Raw genomic sequence first — 14,824 nt, forward strand, 5'->3', positions numbered from 1 at the left:
CATAATTACGGATTATAATGACTTATACTGTCTTTTTACACGTTGCATCGTGCTGCGTAAACATAAAACCATGTTTTTTTGTGCATTTGTGATCGTAGAAATGACAAACAACAAGTGCTACTCTACACTGCTCAAAACTCGTGTTTGAATAGCATCACACACGGCGGGCTAGAGAACGGCACGGCCAGCGGGCTTGAGTGAGCGGAGGCCGGCGGTCTTGCGGCAACCACATGTGACGACCCTGGGCTGGACTCCGCTTCGTCCACGGTGAAAGCCGATCCAGCGATCCACTGTCATATTTTATTACCATTTTCTAAACTATAGCGAATAAACTGTGATGATGTGTGAAATGTTGAAGGTGTCTGAATACATTTTGGTTTGACTGTACATGTTGAAAATCCTTTACACTGACCTCCTTGAGCTCAGGATTCTTAACTTTTTCCTCTTGCTGTCAATGAAACAATAGGATCAAGTGCTCCAAACACAGTTTTCAGGCCTTGAGGAGTAACTAAAATGGAGCACATTTGAATCTCCAAATTCATAATACATTAAGAGAGCGCACTCGAAGCTTCTGCCTTCGACTGAAGTGTATGTCAGGGCAGGGTCATGTTAAAAGCATCTGCTTCAGCAGCATCAAGTGACAATTACAGTACCATCATTTGTTAAGCCCCTCGGGCCTAGAAGCATGGATACATTCAAGCCATAGGAGCTTTCACAAGAAATATGTCTACATCTTGGCCATTCAAGGCCAAGGGGCTTGAATTTACTCTGAGCAAAAAATTACATACAAAAAGGCAGATGATCTGATATTTTGGACTGAAATTTTATCCCCTGACCTCTTTGAGCAGGAAGGAGCTGGCAGCAAAAGCAAAGGACCAGCCGTAGTGGTAGTTAAAGAACTGCTCTGGCTCCCGCGGCCTGTTCATTACTTCATCATTGATACTGGAGATATACAGCACCAACCCCACCACCAGACTCAACCCTGAGAGAAAGAGAGAGTGAGAATAACAAATGAGTGAAGAAAAATCAACAGACCACCACCACGATCCCGGCTGCCACCTGCTGAATAACAGTGTTAAATACAGCTGTATGAAAACTAGAGAAATAACAACAACAGAACTAAACAATATAGTTAAATAACTACGCGGTGATGAGGACATCAGTCTTCCTGTCGGGCCCCTGAGGACATACTGATCACCCTCGGCCAACTCAACAGACACACACAAGTACTGAACACACTCCAGGGCTCTGCCCGGCCACTGATGAGAGGACATCAGCTCCATCCAAATAAATCACAGCCCCAAACCCTCCTCACTGCAGGCACAGCGGGCTAGGAGAGATGCATGGACGACAGAGGAGATAAATCTGCTTGTTAAACGCTCTTTTAGATGCCAAAAGCAAACAACAATGCTAACATACACTCACTGTGTGCTGTAATTTTACCAAAAAATCATAATCCTAACCTTTATATCCATACTGAAATTCCTGATGGTCAGACAGTGATTCATCTTTTATGAATCATTCAAATATTGCTGTCCAGAACACTGTGAGCCCGGAGACTGTACACCGTGAGTTTTTAAAAGCTTAGCCTAAATTTGTAATAAATAGTGCTCATAAACAGCTGTTGAGATTTGAACTGAACTGAGTTGAGGCTTGGACCAGGATTTATTATACCTTACGTTGCAACTTAAAAGAATAGTTCAGCCAAAAAACTTGCTTTAAAATTACTCACCCTCAGGCCATCCAAGATGTAGAAGAGTTAGTCTTTTCATCTGAAAAGATTTGGAGATATTTAGCATTACATCACTTGTTCACCAATGGTTCCTTTGCAGTGAATGGGTGCCGTCAGAATAAGAGTTCAAACATCTGATAAAAACATTACAATAATCCACAAGTAATCCACACGACTCCAGTCCATCAATTAACATCTTATGAGGGGAAGAGCTGCATGTCTGTAATAATAATAATAATAATAACAAAAATCCCACATTAAGGCATTTTAACTTTAAACCATTGCTTCTGGCCAAACTGTCCATAATCCACAATAATGCTTCCACCAGTGAAAGTCCATTCCCTGTCGTCCTCTAACATCAAAATTCACAGACAGAACTTTGAACTGTTTTGGACTGTTTTCGCTTGTAAACAGTGCTTGACCTATGCATATTTCTCTCCTGATTCAGACTTGACAACTTTTTCACTGGAGAAAATAATATTATGGATAGAGGACTCACATGAAGTTAAAAAAGTAATGGATTTGTTTCTTACAAACACAGAGATTTCCACTTCACATGATGTTAGTTGATGGACTGGATTTGACTGGATTACTTGTGGATTATTGTGATGTTTTTATCAGCTGTTTGGGCTCTCATTCTGACGGCACCCATTCACTGCAGAGGATCCATTGATGAGAAAGTGATGTAATGCTAAATTTCTCCAATGGCCATAAATGGCCTGAGGGGGGAGTACATTTTCAGCAAATTTAAATTTTTAGGTGAACCATTCCATTAACAAGTGGATTGTCAGGAGCAGAGGTATGTCAGTATGTGTGCAGGTTTGGACAGAGAATGATGGTGAAACTGAGTAACAGGGCGAGAAAAGCTCTGACAACATGCACAAACCGAGAAATGCCTGTAATATTTATCACAACAGCCGAATGACCAACTCTCTCACCCACATACACAAAACAAAAACACAACATTGCCTGCAAACATCAGCTACATTTCACAGCCGCTCCATCTAAAGGCACTATCAGCGCACTTGATCTTTACTTTTTAATGGTTTCTTTCAACTGAAGCACTTTTATCAGCCCCGAGCAGTCTGAAATACCCATTACATATTCAGCGGCAGGCTGATAGAGAACACAGAGAGAAAAGGACAAGTAAAAAGGTGTTTCTTAAGGGCAGTCTGTCAGGAAGTTTGTGCTGCAGGAGGAGAGAGGTGTTTTCGATAAAGTTGAAGGTCTTTTCTGGCCATGTGCAAGGTTGAGGCAGTGATGCAGTAAACAACAGTGGCATCTGCATACAAATAAGTTCTACATTCAGGTTAGGGTTAGTCTCTTACTATGATCTGTTGTTAAAGTGCTATTTCATGCATGTTTACAGTGGAGTTCAAACCTAATTCATAAAGGGAAAATGCATTTATTTAGCACTTTTTAATTTTTTTTCATTACAAATTATATAATATGCATAACAATTTGAGAGAAAATTAAATAAATAGTAACAAATATTTCTTTACATTTTCATTCTTTATATGTAATGACAGTGCATGAACTCCACAAGTTTGTCCACAAGTTGATCATGTTCTCCAGCGTGATTTGAGAATGATCCAATGTCACAAATTTGTTTGTCTGATTAAGGAATATACCTGAAATATACCTAAATCCTAGGTTTTCTTTGTGGACATTTTTTAATTTTTTATCATCAAATTATACAGTATATTATTTTATACATAATATAATTTTATGGTTAGTTTAAGTTCATCATTAAATGTATGTATATGAGCTCTTTATATTTAGACACATTTGTGCTGCAATGCCTACTAGGGTCTCTGTCTGATTCTCTCTAAATGAGCATGTTTTATATTTTATAAATTTGCTGACCTCTGCTGGTGCAGCACTGAATTGCATGCTCAGATAATTGAGGTATCTACTGGGAAATAAATCTGGCACCATTGACTGATGAGTTTAATCTTCACATTTACATAATATGGGACACATCAGGAAGTTGTGCCTACATGAATAATTGTTTTTGCTCTGTATTAGAACACTGCATGAGAAAATAATAAGAGCAAAGGATATGCAACTGTGTAATGAGAGCGGTTATGTGACAGAGGGTTATAAGACATGCTACTCATATGATAGATGTGTTATTTTACAGAATAACTAATGCAATAAAAATACAGCACTTCCACCAAATAAACTTTATCACTGCATCCACTGGTTCCAAAAACTTCTAAATAATAAACAGATGGAGAGATTTCATGCTTAGACACAGGTTTATGATTTAAGGAGACATCAATAATGTAATACAGATGGTGCTGCTGCATTCTGATGAGTACAGAACACAAAATCCTCACACATTTAATTGTCCTGAAAAAGGATCTGCATTAAATAAGTTTTGAACTATTTTTAACTGTAAGAGTATTTTAGAAAGAGACTTAATCAAAAGAATGTTCCTCCAGTCCCATTTGTGATGACATAATTATAGATTATCCTATCCTAAACGCGTTATTTATTCAATATAAATATAAAATGTCTAAAAACTGAGATTTTTTTTTTAGATATAACTCATAAAGGGTCACAAAATATGGATTCATTGCACCAGTTGTGTCCACCTTACAGATGGAACGGTTTCCCGCTACCTGAGAGGATGAAGAAGATTCCAGAAACGAAGGCCAGAATGGTGCGCTGTGGACGGATGTGGCCCACGTTACTGATGATGAAGGCCATGAAAACGAAGAGCAGGGACACCATAGGGAAGGGAGTAGCTGTCCGCACCATCTCTGCCAGAACAGCAAATACATGTGTGTGAGAGCTGTGCGTGTAAATGTGGATGTGTTACTTTGATTTGAAGTCACGTTCACTCACTGAGGATATTTGCAGTGTTTTCTGTGGTGATTTCAATCTCTGGCTCTGTGAAATACTCAGAGGCCACACATCTACCTTTCTCTGTACCTAAAACAGTGAGACAGAGGATATAATGAAAGATATTTATAGGCCTATATATAAAATACAGGAACTACATAAATACACATTTAATATTATTATATTATGTTTTTATAATATTATTATTATTATTATCATCACTTTTATGTGTCATTTTTGTTTAAACAAAAAAATCATGGAAATAATCATGATTATTTTATTCTATTGACAGTATTTTAATAGTATGAAACAAACAAACAAAATAATAATTCTAAGTAGGCAGATGCATTTTTACCCTAATACAAAGTACAACATATTTATTATAATGAATAAAATAATACTTTAATCATTTTCTTTGACATCAGTAGAATGATAAGTTATTAAATTATAAAATTATTTAATTTTGCACAACACACTGTCTTTTTCACACTACGTTTCCCACAAATTATGAATGGGTCTTTATACATGAAAACATACAATATATTTGAAATATTTACACTACCGTTCAAAAGTTTGGGGTGGGTAAAAATTTAATGCTTTTGAAAAAAAAAAAAAAGTATCTTATGCTCATCAAATATATAGTAAAAATAGAAATATTGTGAAATAATATTACATTTTAAAATAACTGTTTTCTATTTTAATATGTTCTATTTTAATTTTAAATGTAATTAACTACTTTGATGGTAAAGCTGAATTTTCAGCAGCCATTACTCCAGTCGTCAGTGTCACATGATCCTTCAAAAATCATTCTAATATTCTGATGTGCTGATAAAGAAATTTTTATAAATTTTCATTATATTATTATCAGTGTTGAAAACATATATGTGATACTTTTTTTCAGGATTCCTTAATGAATAGAAAGTTCAAAAGAACAGCATTAATTTGAAATAGAAACATTATAAATGCCTTTACTCTCAATTTTGATCAATGTAATGTATCCTTGCTGAATAAAGGAATTAATTTCTTTAAAAAAAAATCTTATTGACCCAAACTTTAGAATGGTCATATATAGATATATAAACATTTTTACACACACACACGCACATACATACATACATACATACATACATATCACAATGTTTGGGGATCCTTGACATCCGAAAGTTTTATCATAAAAAAAAAACAGGGACACCATAGGGAAGGGAGTAGCTGTCCGCACCATCTCTGCCAGAACAGCAAATACATGTGTGTGAGAGCTGTGCGTGTAAATGTGGATGTGTTACTTTGATTTGAAGTCACGTTCACTCACTGAGGATATTTGCAGTGTTTTCTGTGGTGATTTCAATCTCTGGCTCTGTGAAATACTCAGAGGCCACACATCTACCTTTCTCTGTACCTAAAACAGTGAGACAGAGGATATAATGAAAGATATTTATAGGCCTATATATAAAATACAGGAACTACATAAATACACATTTAATATTATTATATTATGTTTTTATAATATTATTATTATTATTATCATCACTTTTATGTGTCATTTTTGTTTAAACAAAAAAATCATGGAAATAATCATGATTATTTTATTCTATTGACAGTATTTTAATAGTATGAAACAAACAAACAAAATAATAATTCTAAGTAGGCAGATGCATTTTTACCCTAATACAAAGTACAACATATTTATTATAATGAATAAAATAATACTTTAATCATTTTCTTTGACATCAGTAGAATGATAAGTTATTAAATTATAAAATTATTTAATTTTGCACAACACACTGTCTTTTTCACACTACGTTTCCCACAAATTATGAATGGGTCTTTATACATGAAAACATACAATATATTTGAAATATTTACACTACCGTTCAAAAGTTTGGGGTGGGTAAAAATTTAATGCTTTTGAAAAAAAAAAAAAAGTATCTTATGCTCATCAAATATATAGTAAAAATAGAAATATTGTGAAATAATATTACATTTTAAAATAACTGTTTTCTATTTTAATATGTTCTATTTTAATTTTAAATGTAATTAACTACTTTGATGGTAAAGCTGAATTTTCAGCAGCCATTACTCCAGTCGTCAGTGTCACATGATCCTTCAAAAATCATTCTAATATTCTGATGTGCTGATAAAGAAATTTTTATAAATTTTCATTATATTATTATCAGTGTTGAAAACATATATGTGATACTTTTTTTCAGGATTCCTTAATGAATAGAAAGTTCAAAAGAACAGCATTAATTTGAAATAGAAACATTATAAATGCCTTTACTCTCAATTTTGATCAATGTAATGTATCCTTGCTGAATAAAGGAATTAATTTCTTTAAAAAAAAATCTTATTGACCCAAACTTTAGAATGGTCATATATAGATATATAAACATTTTTACACACACACACGCACATACATACATACATACATACATACATATCACAATGTTTGGGGATCCTTGACATCCGAAAGTTTTATCATAAAAAAAAAAAAAGTGTATAATATTTGTGTGTCCGCACCTGCTATGAAACACACTCTCCAGAGGCCAGAATGCAAGGCCATCTTGACATCGACAGTTTGGTTCTGCTGCAGTACGATTCCCTCCTCCATCAGCAGCCAATAATCTGTCGCCACGGCAACCCCCACCAACAGCAGTCCGCATGCCCCAAACACTGTGGAGAGCAGAGTCAGAGCCCTGCTGCTGCAAGAGCTCATCTGCACATACACACACACACATACATATCAACCGTCAGCACCCAAGGTCCAAATCACAGTAGAAACATTAGCGGGGAGTGAAATGGCACCATAAAATCTACACACTTCTACACAGTTCTGCGTTATTCTCCAGTACACCAGTGAAAATGCCAAGAGAAATCAGATAGGAGGAGTGTAAAAGATCACGATAGACAGTTCCTGTCCCACTGTGGCTGTAATCAGCCAATCACACGAAAGGTCAAAGTTCACCAGGCTTAATGTGTGGCATTCATTGAAGCAGAACGTGAAACGTGATTGGCAGTGATTCAGATGGCACAACACACACATCACACACAAGCGCCTACAGAGTCATGAGTCATAGCTTTACTGTGAGACAGACCTCATCCGTACGGCGAAAGAAACAGATGTAGACACACACACACAGGTCAAATTTAATGCGTGGTTGGCTCATCTGCACATACACACACACACATACATATCAACCGTCAGCACCCAAGGTCCAAATCACAGTAGAAACATTAGCGGGGAGTGAAATGGCACCATAAAATCTACACACTTCTACACAGTTCTGCGTTATTCTCCAGTACACCAGTGAAAATGCCAAGAGAAATCAGATAGGAGGAGTGTAAAAGATCACGATAGACAGTTCCTGTCCCACTGTGGCTGTAATCAGCCAATCACACGAAAGGTCAAAGTTCACCAGGCTTAATGTGTGGCATTCATTGAAGCAGAACGTGAAACGTGATTGGCAGTGATTCAGATGGCACAACACACACATCACACACAAGCGCCTACAGAGTCATGAGTCATAGCTTTACTGTGAGACAGACCTCATCCGTACGGCGAAAGAAACAGATGTAGACACACACACACACACACACACACACACACACACACACACACACACGAGTAAACACACACCTGCCCTGCTCACTAATTCACACTGGCATTTAGAGGTAAATATCTAATCTAATATTTATGTTATATGGAATATAATATATATGATATATAATTTTAATATTTATATATTTTTTTACCTTTATTTGAATTATTTTTTAATCGTATTCATTAACAATAGCAACACTTCTTTAAAACTGAGAAAGAAAGGTACAGGCTGTAAAGGAACAGAGACGGGGCAAGAAAAGGCACTGGAATGAGGAGAGGCCATATGGGGCAACTAACTAAAAATGGCAGTATGTAAATATCAGAGTGTACATTATGAACTAGTGTTCTCTATGTGAAATGTGTTGAAAATGTAAGTATACATCCTCTTTCTGACCCTGTGCACCTCTCTGATTCTCCCAGGGCAGAGCTGATCGATTCTTAATTAATGAGGGATGATTTTTGTCTCATTTGTGAATGGATGTGTAAGGTCTTTGCAAAGCGAAATGTGCGTATTGCTCTCTGTCATTGTCTCTGCATCTGTGCCAAGCTGATACAGGAACACTTTCGTCCTGTCATCCACTCTCTACATGTTTAAAGCTAACGATCTGACATGTGATTAATGCAATGAATGCTGTTATTTGGTTATATGCGTGAGGTTGAAAGAATCAGTTTCCTGTCTCCACAGTCACTTAGCTTATGCTGCTATGGCGTCTTTTATGATGGATATTTTTGAAGAGGCTGTATAAAGTGTGTGTGAGAGAATGTGTCTGAGTATGTGTGTGTGTGTGTGTGTGTGTGTTTTCATGCTGTCATTTCCTGTGTGTATCTCCGAGCTGGTGATTCAGAGCAGCACCCTGAGCAACAAGAGAGGGAGAAAAAGAAAGAGAAAGAAAGAGAAAAAAGGAGACCGAGACTCTTGGCTTCCAAAATGAATCTCAAGTGTCTAGATGAGACTTTAGTACTATCTATGTGAATATCAGAGAGTTTGACCTTTTGCCGTTCATCCTGCCGCATAGAATGACACAAGCTTTAACACCAGCAGTCAACAGAAGATGAACCTCAGCAAATGATGGACAGAATTTGCAATGCAATGAAAAAAGGCACAGCGTAAACGCTGTGGAGGAAAAGTGCTGGTGCCAAGTGCTCTGAAGCAAACACAACAGAGGCAGAGACCAACAATGTCAAAATCCAGCTTGACCGTCTACACCGAGTTTTTTTTTCGCTGAACACTTTTGCCCACAGCTCTTTTGCCCCCCTCAAGGCCGTGTGTACTGATGTAGAAGTGAGGTTACTTCATGACAAAATCAGTCCGCCCAAGTTCGACCTCAAACTTGCACGGTCAGCCACAGATTACTTTTTTTTTTTAATTTCATTTTCATGTTTTTGCATTTTTGTGGGGTCTACACGTCAGATTTGGCCTGATCTTGACCTTTGCCTTTAAGGAAATCTTTGTTCACTGACACAACTTGAGGTAATTTTCCTATACTTCAAACTCCCTTGAGCTTGGTGACACACAAAGTATGTACTTAAAGGGATAGTTCATCCAAAAATGAAAATGTTATCATCATTTACTCACCCTCATGCTGTTCCAAACAATATGAAATTCTTTCTTCTGTTGAACACAAAAGAAGATATTATGAAGAATGTTGGTAACTAACTAAACAGTTGCTTGTAGCCAATGACTTCCAGTTCTTTTTCTTCTTTTCATTTTTTGGGTGAACTATCCCTTTAAAGTGTGAATGATGTCAGTGTGGGTTACAGTAAGTGCACTTGATCCAAAATATTCAAGGAACAGTCAACCCCAGGAGATATTTAGAAAAATTTATTTTTGACCAAAAAATCAAAGTCAGTGAGGTCCAGTGTTTTTTGGACCCCACTGACTTTCATTGTATGGACAAACACGATTTAGAAAGATCTTTTATGTTCCACAGAAGCAAGAAAGTCTACAGATTTGGAACGTCAGAAGGGTGAGTAAATGACAGAATGTTCATTTTTGGGTGAACTGTCTCTTTAAATATTTTTTTGCATATTTTTGCAAACACTACGATATTTAGTAGATATCTGAATGTATTACAATAAATACGTTGTGAACGAAAGACATACAGTACAGCTAGGAACGGGGACAGAGAGAAGACAGAGAGTGCCAAGCCAGATGTAGGCTAATGTATGGAAAGACCTTGGCCCAGTAATGATGGAGTTCCCACCTACATGCCAGTGCGCGTCTCCTGGGGCACCTGACTGAGCCAGTTACAGTTTCAACCACCTCAGCTACCATTCACTCACTTCTGCCTTACACAAAAATGCTCAACAGCTTGAAATGTCAGTAGAATTCACTGCATGCCAGTCTCTTAAATGACCCTGGAGCTTTACAATTCACAACGGACCACAAACAACTCTCTTACACGATAAATCTTCACCTCACGTATCGACACAACATGCGACTCGCTCACAGACCTGCTGGGATTAAGGAAACGCGCCTGATAACTCGGTCGACGTGCAGCCGCAGACACATAAACGTTCGTTTTCTTTAACTTCTGACTGTAACACCTGACAAAAGTTAAAATGTGTTTTGACTCGCATTAGCTGAGAACAGTAAAGAACAATGAAAGCAGACTGTACTCACCCTACCCGTGCACGTGCAGCTGACAAGTATGCAGCGAGCGCGCAGGCACAAGCTTCACACCAGGGGTGCCTTGCAAAATATCCGCGCTCTCTCTCTCCCTCCCTCTTTCGTTGTCTCTCTTAAGTGCGTATTTCCCACTGATACCCCGTTATCTTCTCCTACCTCACATCTTCACGCTTACCGTCCCTCGTTTTATCCCAGCAAAACGACAGAAAGCAAAAAGTAACGCAGACGTTGTGCGTAGTAATGCGCAATGGAAAATGTACTTTTGCATTTTGGATGGATGGAAAGATGGTATGAAGCTAATGAGTGGTGTCAGTGCTTTTGATAAGAAACCATTTATGGCGTACAAATATGCCGATATAAGAGAGTTTATTTATTTATTGTTTGTTTATCGGTTTAGTTTTATTCTATACTGGATATATAACAGCCAGTAAAGGATATTCATACTCATTTTATCCGTTTTTGCGTTTAGATCACACTTTAAGATAATCTGAGCCAATAGCTAAAAAGCTAATAATTTAATAACACTGCATTGAAAAAAAGGAGTAGGATTTACTCTGAAACCATTTTCACCGGGACATTGCTAATAAATTTCACAAATATTTACAAAGAAACGACAACACTGAATTAAACGTGAAATTTTGAGCTAGAAAGACTGAAATAGTATTTTGTATTCCAATAATCTTTGTTTTATTTAAATATATATATTTTTAAATAATACAATATAGAAAATAATGATTGGCTCTTTAATTAGAATTTTAACATTGGTGCATCCAAGTGTGTGAATGAAATTGGTGTCTATGTAAAAGTGTAGACCTGCCAAATTCCAGCACTCTCCCATAAAGAGACAGAGAACTTAAGTAAATTAGTTCAGGTATGGAAGGAAAGACAGATTGGTCAATATGTATTGTGAGAAGACAATACAGAGAGCAGCATAATTTAAATGAGTCAGTCAGAAAAAGAAGACAGAGTACTCATTTTCTCTTTACATTAGTAATTAGTGCAATTTCCCTTAACAATTTGTCATAATTCAAAGGGTCTTTGCAGCGACATCCAAGATTTACATGTCACTGAATCTTTGTTGGATTTAACAAAAGAAAATGTGCAGAATGATGACAATGTTTCTTTTGAAACTCTTAGTGAGATAAATGTAGGATTACTGGGGTCTTTTTTTCAGAAGAAACATCTGAGAAACAGCCGACAAAAGCAAAAGTCTGAGAGAAACAATTGAGATATTACAAAGATTGCATTTGTGATGTTTCTTTCTGATCTGCAAAGACGCATACACTTTAAATTCAGAAAAAAAGCTCAGATAAATGCTCACATTTGTCATCATCCCTGATGGAGTCAAGCCTCATCTCATCCTTTCTCAGTTTTTTCTCTATTAGTCCCATTACATTGCATAGTGGCCTCAGCCTCATGATAAAGTATTTTTAGCCATGATATCAATAGCATAGTACACTCTGACCTCAAGAAGTGAAGAAGGGAGAGAGAGATAAAGATCTACATTATATTCAACAACACATGACAAGCAAGCATTTCTCAAAGCATTTGATTTCTTTAACAAACCTTTTTAAATTTCAGATGCTGGAAATCTTAAGTTCAACAAAGAAGATGAGGTCACAGAACTAAAAAGAAAGTCAGAGTGGGGCATTAAAAAAGAGGAGTGACGGAGATGAAGACAGTTACAGTAAGGAGGTTAGGGTAGTTTTTAATAGGCAGGGTATCTAAGTTATATCCTGTTATATCACTCAAGCCCACTGGGACAGCACTGATGGAGCGATGAGTGGAGAGAGAAAGTCTTGAGATTGAGAGATGAGTGTAAAGGTCTGCCGTCTCATCAGCACGAACACAGACTCCAGAGACGTGACCAGTGAGACGAGGCCAAACAGGTGAATGATGGAGTGAACACACAAAAAAGTGCTCAGTTTACTTCATCTATTTTATTTTCACAATTTGAAAACACAAAATGACTCAATACAAAATTATTATGCAATGATTCTATCTATCTATCTATGCACATTTAATCAAATTATCTTTGATACTGAGGTTGAATCGTTTATTGTGATTAGAAACACATAGGGACATAGTATATAGCATAATTACATCAATACACAATACAGTTGTTTTTGTAAATCTAACTACAGAGCTTAGTTCCAACCTCAAAACAAGCACCGCTGCTGATCTGTTGAGTTCAACTGAAAGTTTGGAAGGTGTGCTGTATAGCTGGAACCAATCTGCAGAAACATACAGTGGATCTCCAGGAGCAGAACTGAAAACACCCTGATTTACAAAATATACAATTTACATAACCACAAGATCAGCAACATGGCGATGAAATTAAAGGCTGGGAAATGTCGACCATGATCAGACAGTAATCAGTTTTTTTATTAATTAATAAGTAAGTTTCGATTATTTCCATTCCAAATTCACACGTCTTTTTACTTAACCTTCCACTCCTAAACTGTCTTTCCCACGTAATGCGTAAAATGTTCCCACTTTTCTGTTGGCAGTATTTTGTCGTCAGTGCAACTTTCAAGTTATATTAGATGGACAATTTGGGCACAGTGTCAATGACTCAGGTCATTCCAGGTCAGGCATCATGATTTTCAATATGCAAGGCAAGTGCATGCTGATCTCTGAGACCTCACAGTGTCTAAATAGGAGTTAGGGGTTGTTCCTGACTATTTAAAACATGCCTCGGTACAACCCAGATTTAAGAGGCCTAATTTAGATTCCTCTGATTTATAAAATTTTAGACCCATTTCTAATCTTCCATTTTTAGCAAAAATTATAGAGAAAGTAGTTTTTCATCAACTCTAAAGTTTCTTGGTCGAAAATTTTTGATGCGTTCCAATCAGGCTTTAGAAAATTTCACTCCACTGAGACGGCTCTTTTAAAAGTGTTTAATGACATTCTTTTAGCTACCGACTCTGGAGATTCTGTAGCACTTGTACTTTTAGACTTGAGCACTGCTTTTGACACTGTAGACCCCACAAAGTTCTTCTGTCCCGCTTAGACCAGGTAGTGGGCATTAGATGTTCAGCCCTAAATTGGTTCCAGTCTTATCTTACGAACAGGACTTTCTCAGTTAATATTGGCAAATTTCACTCTTCTTCTGTATCTTTGACCTGTGGGGTCCCTCAAGGCTCTACTCTAGCTCCCATGTTATTTTCCTTGTATATGCTTCCCCTCGGATCTATCTTTGAGAAGTATGGTATAATTTATTATTGTTATGCAGATGACACACAAATATATCTTCCTTTGAAACATAAGAATGGATTAGGATTTTTACCCCTTCTGATACACACTGTATACCAAATCTAAATCATGCTGTTCTGGCACCTTATGTAAAGCCGTACGTGAAAAATCTGGGTGTGGTGTTGAACAGTGCCTTAAAGCTTGATAGACAAGTGAACCAAGTTGTGAAGTCAAGCTTCTATCAGTTGCGAACACTGGTAAAAATGAAGCCCTTTCTTTCTTTTACTAATTTTGAAAGAGTAATCCATGCTTTTATCAGCACAAGGCAGGGACGCGGGAAGTAGGGGTGCTGAGGGGGCTGCAGCACCCCCTGTTTTCACATGTTTGTTCATTTAATAAAGTTTGTTCATTTAAATTTATTTAGTTTTAGCATTTAATAATTTATTTGTAATGATCTCTGAAATGTAAATTGTAAGTGGGCTATAATAAACCCATGTTTATCTTTATAAACATGATTAATTTTACTTGTGAACCAAAAACATCTTCCCGCGCCCCTGGCACAAGGCTTGATTATTGTAACTATCTTTATTTGGGGATCAGTCAATCTTCCTTAAACTGCCTTCAGATGGTTCAAAATGCGGCTGCCAGAGTCCTGATGGGAGCTCGAAAGCGTGAGCATATTACCCCTGTCCTTCAATACATTGGTTACCTGTGCGCTATAGGATTACTTTTAAAGTGCTCTTATTGGTTTTTAAGTCTTTGAATGGTTTACCACCCTCATACCTCTCTGATCTGTTGATAGACCACCAACCTGCAA

At 37.0% G+C, this 14,824-nt stretch overlaps 1 protein-coding gene across 1 annotated transcript in view; it reads right to left on the reverse strand.

Moving 5' to 3' along the window:
• Positions 1 to 11,076, reverse strand: part of LOC107744304 (voltage-dependent calcium channel gamma-7 subunit-like) — a 19,229-nt gene extending 8,153 nt beyond the window's left edge. The window contains exons 1-6 of the mRNA XM_016557876.1: positions 10,804 to 11,076; positions 7,100 to 7,295; positions 5,892 to 5,978; positions 4,360 to 4,500; positions 837 to 982; positions 732 to 733 (exon numbers count right to left, since the gene is read on the reverse strand). Coding sequence (XP_016413362.1) covers positions 732 to 733; positions 837 to 982; positions 4,360 to 4,500; positions 5,892 to 5,978; positions 7,100 to 7,295 — 572 coding nt within the window. The 5' untranslated portion in view covers positions 10,804 to 11,076. The remainder of the gene's footprint in view (positions 1 to 731; positions 734 to 836; positions 983 to 4,359; positions 4,501 to 5,891; positions 5,979 to 7,099; positions 7,296 to 10,803) is intronic.
• Between the last annotated feature and the right edge of the window lie 3,748 nt (positions 11,077 to 14,824).

Source organism: Sinocyclocheilus rhinocerous, unplaced genomic scaffold (assembly GCF_001515625.1).
Source record: "Sinocyclocheilus rhinocerous isolate Xijiao unplaced genomic scaffold, SAMN03320098_v1.1 scaffold137, whole genome shotgun sequence".
In the NCBI taxonomy this organism is placed as follows: Eukaryota; Metazoa; Chordata; class Actinopteri; order Cypriniformes; family Cyprinidae; genus Sinocyclocheilus; species Sinocyclocheilus rhinocerous.